Genomic DNA, 22,616 nt, shown 5'->3' on the forward strand with positions numbered 1-22,616 from the left:
GTCTTGTATGTGCCCTTATGTATCTTTATGTTGTAGGCTGTCTTTTTACTCTCTTTTAAGGTTGTCTTTTGATACATAAAATTTCTTATTTTAATGTAGTCGTGTATATCAGTATTTTCCTTTATGCTTAGTGCTTTTTCTGCCCTGTTGGCTAAATCCCAACCCCAAGTTCTCAGAGGCATTCCCTCATTTATTGTTTGCCTTTGGCAATTAGACCTGTAATACACCAGGAAATCATTTGTTAGGTATGATATGAGGTAGAGGTTGTGTCACTTTTTCCATATAGATATCCAGTTATCCTAGTGCCACTTATAGAAGAGTGCTTTCCACTATTATTATAAAATAATATAGGCTCATGATTTAAAAACTCAAACAGTATAAACAAATGTAAAATATAAAGTGAATGTCCAGTCTGTGCCTGTGTACCCAGTCCCCATTCTCAATCCCCTGAGGCAGTTACAGTTTCTTGCTTGTAAATTTTAAGATTAGTTTAAACACACCCAGCATTAGAATGGTGACTTTAGAGCAAACCTAAGTTATGCCTCAGGATAGTAGAGGATTGAATCTGGTGGCACTATTGCTTTTCTGTTTCAGTTACAGTGAATACATTTGTTTCTGCAATATCTTCACTATATAGAGAATGACAGTTGTACTGCACTCGGTATAGTAAGGAGATGCTGGGATTTCTCGGCAACCATTCCAATCTTTTGAAGTAGCAAATGTCACCTTATAGACCCTTCGAAGTGCTCCCCAAACGCTTCCGCATTTCCTTAAAAATAACTTCATAAATTGTGAGGTTATTTAGTTGAAAGAAAGTAAATACATTTTATAAGAACCAGTTCTGATGTAGCTGAAATGTGATTTTGAAGAAGATTGAGGGGCTATCCTCAGGTTTAATTACGAGGAAAGAATACTCCCCTCGATTAGTATTGTGCAGCGCAGAGCACAATAGAGGCGTCTGTTCCATTTACCCTGCTGGTCCTTTCTTTCCCTTGAGGGTTTTTCCCCTGCAGTGAGCAGTTGAACTGAGACCATTGTCCAGGCATCTTTACTTCCGATCCAGAGTTGTTTCCCCTACCTTGTACTTCTTTGTTATTCTGCATGAGAGGGTTCGATTTATTGACTTGGAGGAACCTTAAGGATAACAGATTCTCTATTCTAAGATTTTGGATTTTATTTAATCGCAGAATTATATGCCTTTCCAACATACTCCATCTGAGTTTGAAACTTATTTGGAACTTAAACTTCAGAAATGTTTTTGAAAAGCTGGAAAAACAGAACCACTGCCCTGTAGACTTGTCAAGCTATTTTAAAAGCAAATTATTTAAAAACTATTTTCAAAGCAATTGCATATAATTGCTTAGGCCTTAAGGGTATTTCACCAGCTAGTCTCATTAAAATAAGAATCAGGACTCTGTTATTATCTGAATAAAAATGTGTATTAAATTATATTAGATGTGGGGAAAGAATCTGTAAATACTGTGCATACTTGTAAGAGTCAGAAAAGAATACAGAGCAGTGCAACTTGGGGGCATGTGGACTTTTCCTCTTGTAAAGTCGTGAAGCACATACTGAAAATTCAGGACATAGATAGGCTTTCTGTGTTGTAAAAGCTTCAGCAGACACGTAAAGAATACGTTCAAATTTTCAACAAGTAGAAATTGGTTTTTGTGTCATTTACTCTGATTCACCACTCTCCAGCTTACCAGGACTCCTTCTGACCCTGTTTTCCCAACTGGAGTTTGATCTTCCCTCTCTTTTTATGGCACTTTAACTCAAGACATAAAGGGATATTTTCCAAGGAAGAAGAAGTCACTAATTCAGGACTAGATAAGATGGGACTTTACAGGTTTTCATGGAATTTTCTATCCTCTCTCATTATAGGGGGAAAGAAAAAAAAATACAGGCAGTCCCCCTTGAACTTAATAGCACCATCCCCGTTCTAGGCCTAATGGGGAAAGGGGACTGAGGGAGTGAGCATTCAGGTCAAGCCTGAGATCCGTGACCGGGAACCCAGCCCGTAGGTCTCAGACCACTGCCTGGCAGAGAGATGTCGATGCCAGTTTTGTGACCTCTCCACACTGCGCAGCTGGCGAGACACTCTTTGGCTCCCCATGTGTACCTCGTCCCTCCTACCTAGCCCTGTCTTTGAGAGTCCTAGACTGAGCCAACCACCCACCACTCCCTGTTTCTCTTGGATCAGCCACGCCACATGGCCGGGGGTTCAGCACCCCCACAGGCTGCGGTTGTCTGTCTCTCTAACCATCTGCCTGTCTCCTTCCCCACACTACCTTCTTGGCAGAATGCCCTTTAGAAAATTAAACATTGCTTGCAGATGGAAACGACACGGGAGAGGAGTTGTATTTGTTTTTACCATTGGAAATGCTAGGAAAGAGAAGAGTCCAAGGTAACCTTTGTGGACTGGGGGAAAAAAGTCCATCGGATTTTTCAATTGCTCATTCTCTGTGCTGGTGGGGCCGTGGTGAGAGGGAAGGGGCAGCCCCCATACGCTGTTGGTGGGAATGCAATTCAGTCGAACCTTTCTGCAAGGCCATTTGCTAGGATGTATCAGGACCCTTAAAAAAGGCTCCTAGCCTTTGACTCACTAATTTGACTTCCAGGAATTTATGCTAAGGAAACAATTGGAGACACAGGCAGTGATCCTCTACAAGAATGTGAGTTGCAGTACTATGGCCGAAGAGGGATGATCTGAATGTACACAATAAGAAAAGGGGTACATAAATCAGGGTATACCATACAGTAGACTATCCTGTAGGTCTGAGAATACTATGGGGTTTGTAGAGAGGTCTTCAGGGGGTCATCTGCCAAGATTGTACTTTAAAGATTATTTTCTCTGAACTAATGTCAGTTGTTTGTTATTTTTAGCCTCATTAGTGGGAAAAGAGTTTTATGGTTTTTAAAATATATCAAAGGCTACTTAATGACATCAGAAAATACTTAAGTGAAAAAAATACGCTACTATGTATGTAGTATTATCTGCAACACCACCCCACCCAAGACAAGTGAAGAAATTTGGCAAGCTGTTAACAGTGATTATCAGCAGTATAAATTATGTGTGATTTTACTGCTTTTCTTGTGATATTTCCCAGTTTCCTACACAGCCATCTGTAATTTTGCATATCAGAATTAAAGATTAATGGTCTGCCGACTGCTTATCTTATACCAGCTCAGGTTTTTCACTCCCATGCTCTGGAGCCATGAGAGGGTCTGCCACATCCGTGATCAGATGGGGAGCCTGCTGGGACAGCCCTGTCCACGGCCTGGTAGTCATGCCCTGGCTGGTACTCCAGATGCCCCATCAGTCAAGTGAGTCACCACAGAAGGGTGTCAAGCTGACGATATTGCCACACACTGTACTTGCACACTCAGCCACATCCCAGCATGCTGCCAGGCCTTTGAGCCTTATCTTCCCAAACCCTTATTTCTTCCCTGTCCAGTGAATGTCAAAGGGACTGACTGGGGCTGTGTGACTCCTTTTGAGGACACCGTGGACTAGCAAACTAAAGCCGACGCAAGCCTTCCACTTGAACCCAAACCAGGCCAACAAGTGTTCCTTAAAGTTTAAGCTGCTGTTGCTCTAGTTGGGCCCTGATGTGGGGGGCCTGGCAGGACCCCAGGAATATTTAGGGTGAAAAATGTGCTAGGGCATTCAGCTGGACTCTGAGGTTGTAGAGAAGCCTTAGGGGATCATCTGCTAAGATTGTAATTATAAAATTATTTTCTCCTATCCTAACACCAATCATTTGTTATCCTTGTCCTCATTAATGGAAAGAGACTTTGAGAATTCGATATTGGAGGTTTCAGAGTCAATACCAAAGCTGGCCGTTTTTAGTTTGTTTTGTCTTGGATTTTTTTTTTTTTTTTTTTGCGGTACGTGGGCCTCTCACTGTTGTGGCCTCTCCCGTTGCGGAGCACAGGCTCCGGACGCACAGGCTCAGCAGCCATGGCTCACGGGCCCAGCCGCTCCGCGGCATGTGGGATCTTCCCGGACCGGGGCACGAACCCGTGTCCTCTGCATCGGCAGGCGGACTCTCAACCACTGCGCCACCAGGGAAGCCCATGTCTTGGATTTTTTTAGGAGTGCTGTTGTCACTTTAAGTAACCTATAGCCAGACACTTCTGTGGTCAGAGTATAAGATTATACAAACAGTCTTGGGCCATTATCGTCATCCCTGTGCATCTTATTTTCCACCTGTGTGTTCTCTAAGTTGCATCAAAACTGATACATGATATGCTCTCTGTTTCTTTGAGGAACATTTATATGTTTACAGTCATTCTGTTGCTACAGGCATCAGTCATTGTGGTGTATAACAGTGTTCAGTAGTATTGTTGACGTTGAGTTTTGTTGACGTGCCTCTGGAGCACAAATTAACAAAGAGTATAATTCCAATCCGTAGTTTAAAAAATCATTGAAGTACTGTGGAGTATGCATTTTACTGTTAACACTGAAGCATAGTGGTAATAAGTTTTAGATTGTGGTTATTTTATGGCAAATAAATGTTATTGCTATGACCAAAACACAAGCAAACAAATGAAATTCTATTAGTTCTTAAAATTCACAGTTAATACTATGGCAATAGACATGGAGATTGAAGAGTATCTTCTTATAATCGTTATGAACGTCCTGCATTCCAACCGCACCCCCAGATAATTTCAGCATGTACTAAGTGGCCAAGAACCACTTAGATATCCAGGGATGTGAAAAAACATTCAGAACCCACATTGTGTTCATAGAGTATGTTTCCAACTATGCCTTTAGCCAAAGGCATGATTCTTGGTACACTTGAGGTAGGAAGCTGGAGGTGTTTCCTACTTAGAAAAGCCACTAAAAAGAAAACTAAAAAAAAAAAAAAAAAGGTCTTAAGGAGTTTTTAATTGTCCTGTGTTGGCCCCTGACCAAAGGAACAGATTAGTTCAGGCCTCTGGGCCTGGGCTGCTCTTATAAACCTCCAGATTGTCCCTGGTCAGAATTTGGGTTCCCAGCCTGGGCTGCAGTTGGAATAGCCAGGCCTTGCCCACTGGGTCACCGTCTAGCGGGGGCAGTTGTAGGGAGGGGACAGAAAGCGAGGCCCTTCTTACCAGCTGCAGTTGTGGATTAACCGAGGACTGACTGCCCAGTAGAAATAAGGCAGCACTTCCTTCCGGGACCCAAGACAGAATCAAGTGTGGGAGCAGGCATTAAACTAATCATAGGGTAACTGATCCCTTAGCTGATGAAGCTTACTTACTGTCTTATATTACAGTTGTGTTTTAATCTGTCCCATCTTGTCAAATACACTGTAAGCTCATCAAGTTGGGGACCTTGGTAAATGCTGAGCTGTATACCACTTACTGTCTTGATCACACAATGTGTTCAATAAGTAGTTATTGCTGGAATAATTGAGGCGAAGAGAAAAAAGCCATACTCTTTGAATTCTGTCTCTTCTGTTATATGAATTCCATCTGCTATAGGAATCTACCACACACAAGACTGGAGGCAGAATTGGGGATTTTGTTGGAATTTACAATGTGTTGAGTCTTGCTGGGCCTGTCTGTTGCTGCATTCCCGTTTTCCCCTGCAAATGTGGTAGGCATCTAAAGGAAACTCATAAATCAGTGGTTAAGGTTTCTAGTGCTCTGGCGGGGTCTGTAAAGAAGCTCGGTACAGCCTAGAGGATCAGAGCAAGTCCTGCTACCCCAGAGGTGGTACACTGTGGTGGCAACAGCCCTGGGCTTGGAGCCAGGGCACTGGGGTCTGAACCTCGGCCCTGACGCTTACAGCCTGGATATCTTCTAGCAAGCCTCAAATTGGCCCAAGTTCCCACATCTGTGAAATGGGAATTATAATAGTGCCTCTTGGCTAGATGGCTGGGTTAAACGAGATTCATTAATTTACTCAATATTTATTGAAATCCTACTGGGCACTATTTTAGGCGTTGGAGATACAGCAGTAAACAAAGTAAACAAAAATCCCTGCTCATGAAATTTGCATTCTAGAAACATAATGCATATAGTGACATTTAATAAATGTTTCTTTCAGTGAGTCCGAGGTTATCTGATGAACTCACACAATGGGTTTTTACTGTATATTTCCATAGGAATTTATGTTATAGCTGTAGATAATTAAGGCCATTATTGAGTCTCTCATCTGAATTGAAGATGTCTCATTCAGCAGGATATTTATGTGTTCTTGCTAAATCCCAATATGTTTAGAAAGTCTGTTCCCCTGGAATTGGATTGCTGTCATTTTCACCTCTGTACAGTGCTTGGGCCACATAATCCAGCCACCGGCTGGGGCTCAGGGCTGCAGGTGGTGTTGTGGCTGGGTGGTTTCCGGGCTGTTTTCTCAGTCATTGATGTTTGTTTGCACTATCTGTGGCTTAAGGCAATTTTACAGAGTTACTAAGATGTTTATTTGTGTAATTTGTGGAAATAAGTCAAAGGGCTAGCGTGACTAGTTAAAATCCACAAACCATATTTTAGTGAGTAATTTCAACCTGTCCTCTCCAAACTTTTGATCAGCCACCCATCAAAAAATAAAACAAAATGACAGATTTAAGCTTTCAGTTCCTCATTTTTTCATTGCCTTCCATCTGAGACTTTTTCTTTGAGCGTCAAAATGCCCAAAATCCATGAAAAAAGAAAGAATAAGCCTGGAGAGCAAACCTCAGAGGGACAACTATGCCCTGCGCATAGCTGTATGCCCTCTCCTGAGAGGTGTGTGTCCAGCCCTGTCCTCCATCCGCTATCACTTTTCTAATGCAATCCTTCTCCGGGTCTCCAATGGCACACGGCCCGTTTCGTTAAAAATGTAAACAGGAAATTGTTTTCTGGCGGAATGGCCTGTGTGGCCCAGAAGAATGGTCATTTTTGCTGAGGCACGACTTTAAAAACACTCACACGGTGGAAGCTGAAGGCTGGTTATGAGCTAGCCCTGCCCCAGATGGGTCGGTGATAGGATGTGGGTGTGGGAACCCATGGACATGGGTTCAGGGCCTTTTTCACCCATGGCCAAAGGCACAATGGACCCAATTGAGGAAGCTCCTGCCACCTAGGAAGCAGTTGTTCTGCAGGGAGAAGAGACATGTTAACACTCCGAGGAGTTCCAGAGCGGGCATTACTTGGAAGACACGGAGTTTGGTCTGGAGAGATGTGACTTGGCACTGAGGACAGTTTCAGTGCTCCTCCGGTCTCCAGCTCCCTGTCATTTGGCCTCCCCTGAACCTCCTGTGCTCCCGTGTGGTTTCCCTGTGTGCTGACGAGTTTTCTGGTGGTTATGTCTTGCAGCCCCCCGAATCCAAGCCCAACTTCACCCCTCTCGCCATCTTGGCCCATGTTTTCGGCGCCATCCAGCCCTATGCCCACCTCATCCACGTCCAGCGACTCATCCCCCATCAGGTCTGTTGCAGGGTTTGTTTGCTTTTCTGTTGCTGCTGTTGTTCTCTCATTGGCTTGGTCCTCTCTTCATGCAGTGTTCAGCCTCCTCGTCAACTTTGTTCCCTGCCATCCAAACCTGCACTTGCTTTTTGACAGGCCAGAAGAAGCGGTTCGTGAAGACTCCAGGTAAAGTCACAGATGATGACCAATCCGTTCCTGCTTATCCAAAGCTGAGCAGGGATTCCAGCCTCAGAGACCAAAGCTGGGAGGGACTATTTGCATGAACCAGCATGGCATTTTCCACACCCTTCTGAGCCCTTCCTCTGGTTACTGAATTTATCCGTGATGCCTAGAGTTTGGGGAGAGAGTGCCTCTTGAATGGGCTCCTGTTTGGATCACTCTCTGAACCATGGGGCTCTCTGTGCTTTAGCATAAGATAATACCAAAGGGAGCAGTGCTGAGACACATACCGGCCTTTTCTTCCCTCATTTTTATCAGATAGCATCAGGCAACATTTATCTGTGGGGTTGGGCTTTCAGCCTTGTGTACTGACACCTAGTTGATGAGACCCAGACCAGTTGGGAGAGAGATGAATATAACACAGAGTAAAGGCTTGGGATATGAAGCAGTTTCTCTTTAAGTTGTTCGTGGCTGCCTCCTCACCTCCCATGTAGTCCCAGGAATGCTTGGTGCTCGCAGCCTACATCTGTCTCCACGTGTTGTGAACCCTTAGCTCTCACGGGAACAGGTGACACCTCATTCTGAGGGTTGACCTAGTTCCTCCCCCCAGGGGCCAAGCTATAGTTTTTCCCTGCTTTGATGACACTTAATTCTTTACATTTGAGTTTTTTGGAGAAAAGAAGCTGTTTAAATCCAGGAAAAAGAATCCCTCTGCTATGTAGGTCCTGAGCATGTGTGTCTCTCGAACTTAATCTCTGCTTTCAGACAACCAAAACGCAGAGCCCAGTTGAAGCATCATAAGTATTTTGGGCCTTGGCAGTAATTTTTCATCCATCTTTTCTCATAGCTGTTTTTTTCCTAAGGGGTGGGCCCAGCGTAGGGGCTTAAATAATTTATAAAGCTGAGTCTCACTTTTAAAAAAAGAAACCCCATGCTATTTATACATACATAAATATATACACACACACACACATATGTAGATATGTGTGTGTATGTAGATATGTGTGTGTATGTAGATATGTGTGTGTGTGTGTATATATGTATATATAAAATATATATATATATTTTATATATATATATATATATACACACTTAATTCTCCTCCAGGCACTTCCATATCTATCATTTCATTCTATCTTTGTGTGAGAATGAGAAGAAATGGCCTGAACCCTATTACAGAGAAACAAAACTAAGGCACAGAGAAGTGACTTGTGCATGGTCACATGACTCATGAGATCCAATCCAGAATTCAGGACTTCTTGCCCTCAACCAGCATTCTTTCCTCCAAACACATGGGTGGCCCCAAATTTAAGTTTCCATGTTTCCCGGCCCCAGAGCCTGGCCTGCTCCTCTAGGTTTTCTGTCTAGCTTTTCCCTTGAAGATGGAAAAGATAGCTTTTCACTATATTGTTTTATCCTCACCCTGGGAATAAGGTAAAAATTCAGATTATACTTTTTCTGACAGTCAAGTTATTTCCTAATTATTTCTTAGGTATATTCTAGGCACTTTGGGAGATGTTAACTTTCTAGGACACCAGATATGGTTCGGGCTGTTCTGGTTAGATCATTGGTTGCCCCATGAGACCTGAACCAGAGCCAAAATGTGGCCCCTTCAATTCGTTCAAAAGGAAATAAAATCTTCAGAATATTGGTCCTTGGACAGAATGGGTTGGGGGACTCAGGACAGTAGAATCATTCAGCTAAAAAAACTGAAGTGCACTCTGCTTGGATGGTATTCACTTTTTTTATATCTCTAAGCTTTGGGGCCCTATTGCCTCTCCAGTATCTCCACCTCCCCACTCCCATCTTCCAGGATATTTCCAGGTTTTACTTCTTGAGCTGCACCTTTCCCAGAGTATTGATATTTCCAGATTGGCAGTGGACAGTGGCCATAGAATCTGCTCACCCCATGTGTTTGGGTTCATGGTTACACAGTACTGTTCACTCTGGCCGTCCTTATAATGGCACCATTTGGTTGATGCTGTTCCCCAGCCCTGCAGGAAGCTGCCTTTTTGAAATGGGCAAGGCAGAGTAGGGCTTGCAGTTGGCTATCACTGAGCTGACCATGTGTGCCAAGCTGAGCACAGATGGGGACACAGCTGGGGAGCTAGCCCACAGAGAGGGCAAAAATCCCCTGATTGCTGTTGCAGTATGCAGCCAAGAGGTGGGGGCATACACCTATTATGCAGGTCCAACGAACCGTTCCCCCAAATCCACTTCCAGATCCTGTAGCTTCAGATTTCCTTCCCTGGGCAGAGCTTTTAAAAATAAAAACTTAGTTAGACCTGATTAATGGGCCCATGAACTTCTGTATAACATCTCCTCTGGAAGTGGCTTGGTCTCCCCTCTCCAAAGCATTGTTAGTGCTTGTTAGTTCACGCTCAGGAATGGAGATGCCTTTCACAGCACAGCAGAGAAAGGGGACTCTGGAGGAGCAGTTTCCTTTCCTTTCACTTGTTCCCCTAGAAAAGCTCCCAGCCCCGAACTCATAACTTGGATTCCCACAGGGGCTCCTGGAAATTATGCCTAAATGATCAAGCTGTCGCACGCTGCCAGTCTAGCTGAGCCCAACTCCCTGTGCAGTGCAGAGTGGGTTGTCATTCTGCAGGCTTTGCAAGGGCAATTGAGGGAAACTCCTCTGAGTGCTTTTCCTGGCCCTGTGCCATGCTCACAGGCGAAAATTAACAATGAACAAGCAGAAGGTTCCAAGCTTGTTCATGCCCTTGAAGGCCCTGCTGAGGTCTGAAGGGCGCTGTCACAGAAGAGTCACGGGCGCCGCAGGCTCTCTTGTGTGCAGTGTGGAGATGCTTTGCAGAGAACAGGGAGCTAGGGAGCCCAAGGACCAAAGATGCTTAGGGGGGATTTTTTTTTATTTCTTTAATCAGAGCCAAAGCCTACAAACAAAAGCTCTGTGCCAGCAGGACCTGTTTTGGTAGAAACCCTACCTAACACGCACCACTCAGGGCTTTTGGTAGGAGAGAGTATGGCATGGGACGGAGGACTCGGGCTGACAAACTTTTACAAAGAGAAGACTTTCCCCTGAGTTGGGCTGCCAGATTTCGCAAATGAAATGAAAATACAGAATACCCAGTTACATTTGAATTGTAAACAACAAATGATTTTTTTTTAAGTATAAGTATATCCCATGCAATATTTGGGACATACTCATACTAAAATAGTATTCCTCATTGATCTGAAGTTCAAATTTAACTAGACGCCTTGTATCTTATTTGGCAACCCTAGTCCTGGGGAACAGGAATAGCTCCTTTTTAAGCACCCCTCTATCATCCCTCCCATTCCTGTGCACATCCCAAGGGGGCAGGAGGAAGTCTCGGAGGAAAAGACCTTCTTGTAGACTGTCTGTCACCTCTCAATTTGAGAGAAAAGCAAGAAAAAAAAAAAAGCTCTTTCCTGACCTTTGTTTTCATTTTTAATGTACTGTTTTATTGAATGTTATCATTATTAAATTCCTAAAACCGGATATTAGTGGAAAATTACTCCTCTTGAATGATAATCTTGGGCACTTGAGCCATTCCCTCTGCTTACTTCCTGCCAGATACCCCAGTTGGTTTCCCTGGCTTGTCCCTGTTTTGTCCCACTCCCTTTATTTGAGGAGGTTAATAAGTAACCTCTGTGAAAATCCAGCCGGAGGAGGCTTGCCTCAGATGATTTTCACCTCACCTTTTATCTCCCCGTCCCTGGTCCCTGTGCTCTCTCCCCATCCTCAAGGGACAATGACCCTGGCTCATGGCTACTGGATTCTCCTTCCACCTTCCATGACATCACAGGCTCCACTTGCCTGTCCGTACGGAGTTTTGGCTGTTTTAACACGTTTCACAGCCAGATGACTCCTCCTCTCTGTTCCCTACTCCCTCCAAAAACAAAAACAAAAACAAAAACAAAATTTTAGCGGCGCATTGGCTGTTTGGCCCTTGCTGGCCAACACACAGACTTGGTTTAGTTAGATCACAGAATGTGCCCCTTGTCCTGAACTTGATTGTGACATTAATGATAAGTACACAGGAGGAGCTGGTTTCTAGTTGGAGCTGTTACGTCCTAAAGGCTCTTTTTCCCTTCACTACCAGCGAACCCACTTCGTGTTCTCCCACTTTCCCGGTTTTCTCCCACCCAGTTATCATTTCCTGGCTACTAGAAGACCAGCAAGAACACCAGTAAACTGTACCCTGGCAACAAATTCTGGATAACCATTTATCTGTACAACAGACCCTTTAAGTCATCTTTCCTTCAATTTTCATGGAACCAAGACTAGAAGTTTTAGGTTTCTGGCCCTGGTATAGGTTTCCAAACATCCATGGCTTCTCTTTCCCAGAGGAAAGCTGGACTTGGTGACTCCAAGAGCATCAGTTCCATAAGGATCCGAAGTGCCCTGCCTCTTCTGACCCTTTCTGGATTTACCTGAGACCAACCATGGCTCAGCTAAAACTCATTCAGCCACTAGAAATAAATGCACCATGAAGGTTTAGCATCCCTGGGTCGTTGAGGCTCTCCATTAGCCAAATAAAGAGAAAGCAAATAATATATATCCCTTGAATAATTGTCTAACCCAGAGGACCTACTTGCTCTTGCTCTTGTTACTCCGCCCTAGAGCCCCTAAATATGCTGGCTTTGAGGGAGAGAGAGATTGCTTTCAGCAAATAAAGAGCCAACTTTTGACTGCTAAATGTCATTTTTCTTGTGACCCTTGAGAAGTCCATAGCTCATTTGGGACTGGTTGGATATCAAAGCAAAAATTGATTTACCAGTACTTGCGACTTGCACTCTAGAATGTGGGTTAGCAATCTGCAGCCGTTAGGTCAAATCCGGCCTGCCCCCTGTGTTTTGTAAGTAAAGTTTTGGTGGAACGCAGCCACACTCATTCATTTACGTGTTGCCTGTGGCTGCTTTCGTGCTACAATGCAGAGTTGAGTAAATGCAACAGAGACCATACGGCCCATGAAGCCTAAAATATTTACTGTCTGGCCCTTTACAGAAGGAGTTTGCCAGCCCCTGCTCTGGAAGGATGGTTCTCAGCCCTGGTTGCTCATGAGAGTCACTTGGAGAGCTTTATAAAAATACTGATATCTGCAAGTCAGGGTAGGACCCAGACATCTGCATTTTTTAAAGTGATTCTGATTCGCAGTGAGTGTGGCTGTCAGCACTCCTGGGATGAGAAAGGCACAAAAAAATTGCATCATGCCCCCTCTCCCTTCTTCCTCCCCACATGAGTGCACACGTATGCGCATACGCACACGTGTGTAACCGCTCACACCCACACCTTGTCTGCTCCCTGCCCTACCCTGGGGTTCCGGGAGTTGCAGCTCTAGAAACCTGCTCCACCAGCCCAATGAGAAATAAGTAACATGTGGGAGAGCCAACGTCAGCCCGGGGCCTGGAGCTGAAACCTGGCTTTGCTAGAATTTCTCCTTTTGACTCACTGAGCACTGGCCGCTTTCAGCAGGGTCTGCTGTGAGTGTTCTCCAGAGTTAGGGGTTCTTTCCTGCCTCCACTGCCCCCCCCCCAGCTAGTCCTGCTCCAGAAATGGGGTCCAGCCTGCCCTCCCACCGTTCAGCTCTTACAAGTCAGGTTTAAACTTGGCACAAGGTGAGCCCACGAGAAGTGTGGTTTTTCCAGGCTTATGGCTGTCCTCTGCATATTTCTCGTTTCTGCTCTGGTGACCTTTGCAACTTTTCCACCTCGTGTTTTGCCATCTGACCGCCTTGTCAGGCTCTTCCCGTGAGAGAAGGCTCGGTGGCTTGCAGGGAAGGGGGAGGAAGAGAGATTGAATATCTTTCAGAGGGTTTTTAAGAAATGCTAAATAAACTGCTTTCCCCCAGCACACCGTTCCGGAAGGCAAAAGCCTTATATGCCTGCAAAGCGGAACACGACTCAGAGCTCTCATTCACGGCAGGGACGGTCTTCGATAATGGTGAGTTTCTCCAATAAATCACTGGAGTTGTCAAAGTTCCTTTCTACCTAAGGAAAATCTCAACAGAACAGGTAAGACTGAAAAGGAGCATGGGGTGGGGTGGGGTGTCTTTTCCCAAAATAACAGAGCAGCGGCAGAGCTTTAGGGGCCACTATCAAAAGAGGACGAGTGAAAAGAAAAAAAAAAGAGGACGCGTGGAATCACCTCCTCACTGTGACAGAGCCAGTGTCATCGAGGTGTCGTGGGCATGAAATGGGATGGTACCTGCACAGGCTTTGAGCATCTGGGGGCTGGACGGAGGGAGGAGACGAAGGAGTGGAGAACGGGGATCCTGCCAGTGGTCAGAAGCTCAGGGAGGAGGCTAAAGCCGCAGGGTCTATGCCCAGCCTTGGGTTCGGTGGGATTCACTGTGCACGGCAGGAGAGGCCTGTTTCTGAGACGGTGGGGCATTGGGCGAGCTCCGGGCAGATGAGCTGCGCTGCATTCCTGCTCGTCCTCCCCCAGCTGCCGGGAGCGGGTAGATGACCCCACAGTGGAACCAGCCCTGCCAGGCACCAGCTGGTGCACAGGCATCCTGATGGGAAAATGGATTCGGAGCACTTGCCCCGTGAGCCTGGGACTTACTTGATGCACCATTTCCTTGTTTCATTTGTTTGTTTTCCTCCCTAAAAAAAAAAAAAAAAAAACAAGAATATTTTTCAAAATGCAATTTGATGGAATTGTTGTTATAATTTGTCATAACTTATTATCTGCCTACAAGAAATATCAGGATTCTGGGGAAAGGCCCAAGTTTCTGTTACAGTTGAGATTTCCTCCAGATGTAGTTCTCCTTTGGGGTTAATCCTTCTGGATTCCTGGGTGAAAGGGTCTGTTTGTTTTGCTCAAAGGAGGAAGCAAAAACCAGCTGTCTGGTTTCAGGAACTGGACATTTTCTGGGCCCCCCTTCTTGACCTCAGGTGGGGTGGGGCAGGGTTCCCTGGCAGGGGTGAGTGCACACTACCCAGTGTTCCTTTCCCATCACGGCTGTGCGGTCCCACCCAGGTCGGGACCGTGCCTCCTACCACCCGCCTGAGACCCAGAAATGCAGGGCAGCCAAGGCTCCCATGTAGCACCGGAGAGCCTGAACTCTAGATTCAGGCCACCGTAGCACAGGCCCTGGCTTGACCACTTGATTCTGTGTGACCTCAAGCAGTGACTTAACCTCTCTGTGCCTCAGTCCTCTCCTCTGTCATAGAAAGATACCAGACAGTTTTGAGAGAAAATTGAGGTAGTGTGCATCACACGTTTAAAATAGTACTCAACACATATTAAGCTTTCGGTGTGTTGTTATTGTTACGATGATGACCATCATTTCGTTACGTCCATGTCAGAAAAAGACCCTGATGCTCTGATCGTTCACAGTGACAGTTTTTCCTTTTTAGCTGCTACAGCCCAGCTGGGCAGTAGGTACTGCACCTCGACACCCTGGGTCCTGGTTATTTGTAAGGGCCTTGAGGTCCCAGCCAGAGCAGAGATGGGCTCCTGGGGAACAGCCTTGACTGCATCCATATGCAAAGGGACTGCCCACCTGTGTGGCCAGCCCCTGCATTCAGCATGGCAGAGATAGTAATCAGGCATATGGGTAGACAGAACGGGAAAGAGGTCACAGAGCACCTGGGGGATTCCCAGGTCCCGCTCGGCAGACCTCGACTTTCTGAGCCAGCAGGGCTGGGGATGAGCCTACAACTGCGTGTGGCCTTCTGGGCCTGCATCCTCGCTTAGGGTTCTCAGAGCCTCTAAAGCACTGTCCTTAAACCTTTGTTCCACTGACTTTCATTTGGGTCCTTTAAAAATCAAAGCGTATGAACAGCCAGCCCAACTGCCTCTCCTGTCAGCAGCTAGAGCTTTTAGGTCCTGGCACACCTGTAGGAGTGGGTCCCCTGAAGGCTGTCCAAGACCATGTCCTTGGAGAGTGTCCCCTGAACAGGCCCATGTGGGAGAGTCACTGCCCAGCCATAACATGACACAGTTCGCACGGCAGACGAATCAGAGTGGGTGCGTGCACAGGCTCTGTGTCCTATGCTGTCGACGGGGGAGGGTCTTCTGCCTACCAGTGAGCAATATTTGAGAGATGCCTACATCTACAGGCGAGTCCAGAGCTTAAAGGTCTGTCCTCTAAACCACAGTCCACTACTCCCATGGGCAAGGGACTGCCGTGTTCCTATCAGCTCTTCACTCTGACAACACAAAGGACCCCCGATCCCGGGGGAAGAGTTGGTTTAAGCTCTCAGAAGGTCTGTGTGTGTGTGTGTGTGTGTGTGTGTGTGTGTGTGTGTGTGTGTGTGTGTGTGTGTGTGTGTGTGTGTGTGTGTGTGTGTGGCTTGTTTGGGACTCCTCTTCCTGAGCACAGCCTTCTTCCGTTTTTTAAAGAGCTTTATTGAGGTAACCACATACCATACAAGTTACCCACTTAAAATGTACAGTTCGGTGGGTTTTAGTACATTTCAAGTTGTGCAACCATCATCACTATCTAATTCCACAATATCTTCCTCACCCCCAAAGAAACCCTGTTCCCTTTAGCAGTCATGCCCCATTTACCCCAACCCTACTCCATGCCACCTAGGCAACCACTAGTCTACTTTCTGTCACTGTAAATTTGCCTGCTCTGGATGTTTCATGTGAGTGGAATTATACAGTACATGGTCTTTGTAACTGACTTATTTTGCTTTGCACTGTATCCAATGTCATACGTGCTGTAGTAAGCCTCAGAACCTCATTCCTTTTTATTGATGAGTAATATTCCATTGGATGGATATACCACGTTTTGTCTATCCATTCATCGATTGATGGACATATTGATTGTTTCCACTTTTTGGCTGTTGTAAGTAATGCTGCTATAGACACATGCATACAAGTTTTTGTGGGGACGTAGGCTTTCCGTTCTCTTGGTGATACACCAAGGCATGGGCTTGCTGGGTCATATGGTAACTCTAGGTTTAACTGTTGGAGGAACCGCCCGACTGATTTCTAGAGGGGTTGCACCATTTGGCATTCCCACCTTCTTCAGTTTTTAAGTCTCCTTTTTGAAGTGGTTTAACTAGCTAACCAAAAAAAGAAATTAAAAGACACTTGATTTTTAACTGCCAAGTCCTTTCCTTCCCAGCAGGTTCTGTTACTACTCCCGCCCCTCCACTCAGTAATTGTCATAAACCCTACAAGGACAGATGAGAGCAGGAGAGAGTCAGAGGCCTTACCCCGCCTTCCCATGGTCTCCAGGGGCAGCGTTCATTGACACTAGTTTCTTTTTAACTAGCAATGCCAGTGACCTTTTCCAATTCCCTGAAGAGCAAAAGGCCAAATCAAGCCCCAAAGATAACACCTCACAGTGTTGACTGAACTGCAGTCGAAGAAGGTTCTGACAAAATGTCCATCCAGATTTTAGACTGGTTGGATGGTAATATTTTATGATGTCCAAGTTTTAGAAAATACTACCTCGACCGTACTTTCCCCATCCCTTCACCTCTTTAGGAGTAATCGGGCATTAAAGGGGGAAAGCACTATTCACGTGTTAGAGAGATCTTTTTCCTTGTTCTCTCTCGGTAATTTGTTGCTGAAGATTCCAGGTAAGGACGATATAAGTTGGATGCTCTGTAGCTGTCAGATTAAATCATCAGACCAATCAGAAGAAAGTTTCCTAATGACAGAGTTAGAGTGAATGAGTGTGTGTGTGTGTGTGTGTGTGTGTGTGTGTCTTGTCTTTTTTCAGGATCAAGAAGCAGAAAGGAGGAGGAGGAAGAGGGAGGGGCACCTTGAGGGGAAAGTCTGTTGTTCGTAATGATTAATCTCCAAGCCTCTGGATTCCAGGGGCCCGCTGCGAATCTGGAGAGGCTGCTCCGTCAGCTCTTGGACTTTGTGCAGTGGGCAATGGCTGTGCAATACTCAGAAATAACTCCAGTGTCAGCCCTTGCCAATATACTAGGAAACTGGCCATTTCACCAAGAGCACCTCATACAGTAACTGGAAAGAAAAATAACTCACGTTCTCAGGAACATTAGTCATCTAGAAGCAACATGATTAGTGATACCGGGAATATTCACATGGCATTCACTAAAATTGGGTTCTTGGGATACTTTTATCAAGAACTGACATGGGCTGGATCCTTCATTGCTGGGGTACCAGGTGCAGTGTGAGTGCACAGCAGGGCTGCCCTGGGTTTCCTTTGCTGATAAAGGATATCTCAGGCAGCGGGGTTCCCAGAGAGTTCCTCGGCGGAGTCTTTCAGCCTCCCCAGCCTCTCCATGTCTCCCCCGGGCATTTCCACCAGCTGCTTCACTGGTCTTGCTGCGTCCACTCTTACCCCATAACCCAGGCTCTACGCAGCAGCCAGATTGATCTTTGAGAAATGGAAGTCACATCATGTTATCTTGCCTCCTGTTGTTCTTAGAATTATTGACAAGGACCTGCAGGTCCCGCCCCTGCCGTGTGGCCCCCTCTCACCCTCCCTTGATACAGAGCAGCCTCCCAGGCCTTCTTTATGTTCTCGAATAAGGCTGGCAAACTATGACCGGCCAGTGAAATCCAGCCCGCTGCCTGCTTTTGTAAACAGAGCTTCACTGGAACACAGCCACTCACGCCTTTGTGTTTACATATTATCTATAGCAAGACAGTGGCAGAGTTGAGTAGTTACACATTGACGAGCCGGCTTTTTAAGAAAAACTTACACACCACTGTTCTGAAATCACAACAAGCTTCTCCCCATCTTGGGGCCTTTACACTTGCACTACCCACTGCCTGGCTGGCTTCTGTGGATGACTTGGGTTTTAGCTTTTCGAACTCTTGGCCACCCACCCACTTCCCTATCCCAGTCTCTTTCCTTCCCCTCATCACCTACAATTACGTGCTTACTTACTGTAGATGGTCCCTCCCCAAGAGCACAATCTCCTCTGCTTGTTCTATCCTATGTGCAGGGACCTAGCACAGTGTGTGGCTCGTGGTAGGTGCTGAATGAACGTTTGTTAAACGAGCCCATGCGTTCAACTACACGGGGGTCTGCACCTGTTCCAGCCAGTGCTACTTCCCTGTGGGGCAGCCCGCCGTTAGAGACCTTAGTCACACACTTGTTCCTTGTGCACCGTGAGCGAAGGAGCGGGGAGAGCATGAGTTGCCTGTGCAGGGGTGTATGGAGTGTATATGGATTGAGCTGAGAGAGATCAGTTGGCAGGAAGCACGCCCGTGTCAGCAGCAGCTTATATTTATTATATGCCTGCTGGGCTGGAGAGCTGCCCAGGCAGCTCACTGCAACACCTTGTGTGTTTATATAGCACGTGGGACACTGGTGCAATTCAGAAGGTTGGACATTGGTGCGATTCAACCCAACAAGTACTTACGATGAGCATCCTCGATGTCCAGAGCCTTAGGCTAGGCCAAAGTGGTAGTGCTTAAGACCACAGACCCTAGGGTCAGCTGTCCTGAGTTCAGGTCCACCTCCATCGTCTACCAGCTGTGTAATTTGGGGCAAGATGCTTCACTTCTCTGAGCCTCAGTTTCTCATCAGTAAGATGAGGATAATAGAACCAACTCCATAGTCCTTCTGAAGATGGAAAGAGGGGATGCAGAGGAAGCACTTAGCAAAGGGCCCACTGCTCAGTATGTGCTCCCCATGAGCATCATCATTCTTACCCTCAAGGATCCCATTCTCTGGTTGGATAGAGGCATAATGTAGTGGAAAAGGGCTTGGTCTCTGGGACCAAGCAAGCTGGATTCAAATTCTGGGTCTACCGTTGGGAGCCTGAATAAATTAATTTACCTCTCTGAGCCTTAATTTTCTCATCTGTAAAATAGGGATGATAATAATACAAGCTAGGATCCTTAGGTCCGAGTGAGTCAATAAATATTTAACTCTCTGAGTCCACGGCTGTTTCCCGGTCATCATTTGTAGCGTGTTTGCTTCTGTCATCATAATTCACCAGAGGGGAGTCAGTGAAGAATGTTGAGTGATAGAATACAAAATTAAATGCACTAAAAAACTAGTTAGGGGGCTTCCCTGGTGGCACAGCGGTTGAGAGTCCGCCTGCCGATGCAGGGGACACGGGTTTGTGCCCCGGTCCGGGAGGATCCCACATGCCGCGGAGCGGCTGGGCCCGTGAGCCATGGCTGCTGAGCCTGGGCGTCCAGAGCCTGTGCTCCGCAACGGGAGAGGCCACAACAGTGAGAGGCCCGCGTACTGCAAAAAAAAAAAAAAAAAAAAACTAGTTAGGGAAACAAAGCTTAACACATTTGAACAGCATTAAAAGGACCTATGGGTCTTCCCTGGTGGCGCAGTGGTTGAGAATCTGCCTGCTAGTGCAGGGGACACGGGTTCGAGCCCTGGTCTGGGAGGATCCCACATGGCGTGGAGCAACTAGGCCCGTGAGCCACAACTACTGAGCCTGCGCCTCTGGAACCTGTGCTCCGCAACAAGAGAGGCCGCCATAGTGAGAGGCCCGCGCACCACGATGAAGAGTGGCCCCCGCTTGCTGCAACTAGAGAAAGCCCTCCCACAGAGACGAAGACGCAACACAGCAAAAATAAATAAATTAATTAATAAACTCCTACCCACAACATCTTCTTTAAAAAAAAAAAAAAGGACCTATGAATCATATGTGGAATGTACTATGAGCGTTCCAGGAGCCAGGGGAGGGGAGGGAGCAGGTAGATGGGGTTCCATGAGGATATTTATGGAGGAGGTAGGGCTTCAGCTAAGCCTTCAAGTGTGGGGAAGGGCAACAAAAGACAGCAGAAAGCCAGAGGCATCTGGGGCTGCCTCTGTCCTCCATTAGTTAATTCTTATTATCACCCTCATTACAGAGGCATTTTGGCACAGAAGAGTTATAACTTAACTTTATGTGAATGAGTTAAAATGCAGATCCCTGAGCCCCACTCCTAGAGATTCTGCTGTAACTGGTGTGTGCTGGGGCCTAGGAATCTGCAGTTTTAATAAGCATCCAGGTGGTTCTGTTGCACCTGGTCTGGTACCATCCCTTACTAAAGCCTGACTTGCTGACTCCTCCGAGTCAGCAATCTGACCCGAAGGCTGCACTGTCCCTTGTCGTCCCCCATGACATAGCTCGTTCTCTAGTTTAGAGGGCCTCCTTTGTCCCCTCTGATTCTCCCCTTATTCTGCAAATTCCATTTCTAATGTTTACAGACATTACCACCTCTGCACCTGAGCTGTGTTTGAACAGCTGGCCAGGAAGGGAGAAAGTCTGAGAGAGATGGACTCGGTGCATCCGGTAGAACAACAACTCAACTAGGAGCTTTGCTGTCAGATGGGGGCGGAGGGTTTGTCTTTTTTTGTTGTTTTTCGTTTTGTGTGTTTGGTTGGTTTCTTCTTTCTAGGTCTTTTGTTTTGGGGAGTGAGTTTGATTTGTTTGGTTTTGGTTCTGAACATCTGAGATTTCCCCAAGTTTAGGTGGTTGTGGAGACCAGGTCCTTACTTGGTTTTTACCAGGAGGATCCTGCTGACCATTCTGAATGGCTGATCAAATGACACAGGGTCTCCTACTGACTCATCTGTACTGAGTATTTCCTGTGCTTTCTTCATATTGGTTCCTGAACCCTCACAAGAACCCACTGAGGGGAAGAGAGTTTTATTATCACTTGATAGGTTGAAGAAACTGAAGTGATCTTGGCAGTGTGAACTGGATGGATGGGCAGAAGGCAGGGGTGTTTGGGTGCTAGCATTTTAGCGGTAGGCTGGGAGATCTTGGTCATCGGAGAGACCAGGTTGCCTTTCAGTTGTGTTGTGTTCTTTCTTCCACGGCACTTGTCCCCCAGACTCCTCCTTGTGTGGTGTCATGAATCCGAAGTACCCTCGCGACTTGGGTTTATTCCTGAGGCCTAGAGATATGAAATCAGGGAAACATGTTGGAGGCCACCTCATAGATGATTGACCTTGTCTTTTCCTAAAGAAGCCTTCAAGATCTAGCCAAGGTTGACCATGATCTTCTATGAGCCTCAGTGTGTGTCCTTCTGTTGCTTCTCCATTTACTTCCTTTGGTCTCTGCTCTTTCTTATTTCCCTACAAACTGAAACTAGAGTTTTATAGTAGTGTTGTGGGCGGAAATGCTTTTCTAAAACAAGCTCAGGAAGTCACTTAATTGGCCTAGGAAGGGAATAGAGGAAAATTCATTCTCTCCAAACAATCTCGGAGGATTGTAGTTTTCCTAAAACAGTAAGAACAAATGTCCTGCCTCGCCCAAGAGTGATTTGTATATTCCCAGTTCAAAAACCATGAACAACCCTCCTCTCCAAGTCCAGGATTCCTTCTCTCTTCCTTCCTGCTGTTGGCTGCTTTGCAGTCTCAGCTGGATTGTATATAATTTTTAGAGTATCACAGTAGTTTCCATGGAGATGGCTTGTGACATCACAGAACATTGGGTATATATTCTTTGGATATGGAAAAATCAAAAGGGTAGAAGTTTTTTAAATTGCAATAGAGAGAGGGAGAAGACAGCTTTCAGACTTGTGTATAGGAAGGAGGAAAACTCCAGAGACCAGGAAAGAAAACTAAAGAAGGGTATGGTTGGAACCACCAGAGGGCTATTTGAAGACTATAAAGTACAAAAAAAAAAAAAAAAAATTGCAGAGGGAATTTGCAAGGAAATTAGAAGCAGAGGGTATGGATTTGGAGGGAAGTACAATGCATGATTAGGAGCTACATATCTTTAGGGACTAGTTCTTAGCAGTCCTCCATAGGTACTTTATCTGGTACATAGTCAACACTGGGTAAGTAAATGAGTACAGGGATGGATGGATGGATACTTAGGTAAATATATAGGTAGAATATCGTAACTGTGACCTCTAACCTAAAATGCAGAAGTCTGTTACTTCTTTATAGTTTAAACCAGGAACTTCAGAAAGTCCATGAAACGCCTAAAATTGTATGCAGAATTTTGAATGCCTGTGTCTCTTCCCCTTTTAATTATGGAGAAAGTTCAGAATGACCTTCACCAGGTCCCCCAGTGGGTTGAGAAACTCTGGTTTAAACAAATCTGAGAATTATGTAACTTAACGAGTGACTGCACCAATCTCTAAACTTCCTTCACACATACACAGTATGCATCCACCTCCTACCCTATCTGTAACGTCATTTCTTGTCACTTTCTCCCCGCTT

General features: G+C 45.9%; 1 protein-coding gene across 10 annotated transcripts in view; it reads left to right on the forward strand.

Annotated features, from left to right (window-relative positions):
* ARHGAP26 (Rho GTPase activating protein 26) overlaps positions 1 to 22,616 on the forward strand; it is a 543,304-nt gene that overhangs the window by 456,198 nt on the left and 64,490 nt on the right. For 4 of the 10 annotated variants that reach the window (XR_009539612.1, XM_060143876.1, XM_060143875.1 and 1 more), the window contains exons 21-22: positions 7,288 to 7,563; positions 13,392 to 13,483. Coding sequence is in view for 8 of the 10 variants with exons in the window: in XM_060143876.1 (XP_059999859.1) it covers positions 7,288 to 7,563; positions 13,392 to 13,483 (368 nt within the window). In the remaining 2 variants the exon portion in view is untranslated. Of the gene's footprint in view, positions 1 to 7,287; positions 7,564 to 9,185; positions 9,245 to 13,391; positions 13,555 to 22,616 lie in introns of those variants that run through there. The other 6 variants (XM_060143880.1, XM_060143878.1, XM_060143877.1 and 3 more) reach the window with 5 other exon arrangements.

The sequence above is a fragment of the Lagenorhynchus albirostris genome, chromosome 3 (assembly GCF_949774975.1).
Source record: "Lagenorhynchus albirostris chromosome 3, mLagAlb1.1, whole genome shotgun sequence".
Lineage (NCBI taxonomy): Eukaryota > Metazoa > Chordata > Mammalia > Artiodactyla > Delphinidae > Lagenorhynchus > Lagenorhynchus albirostris.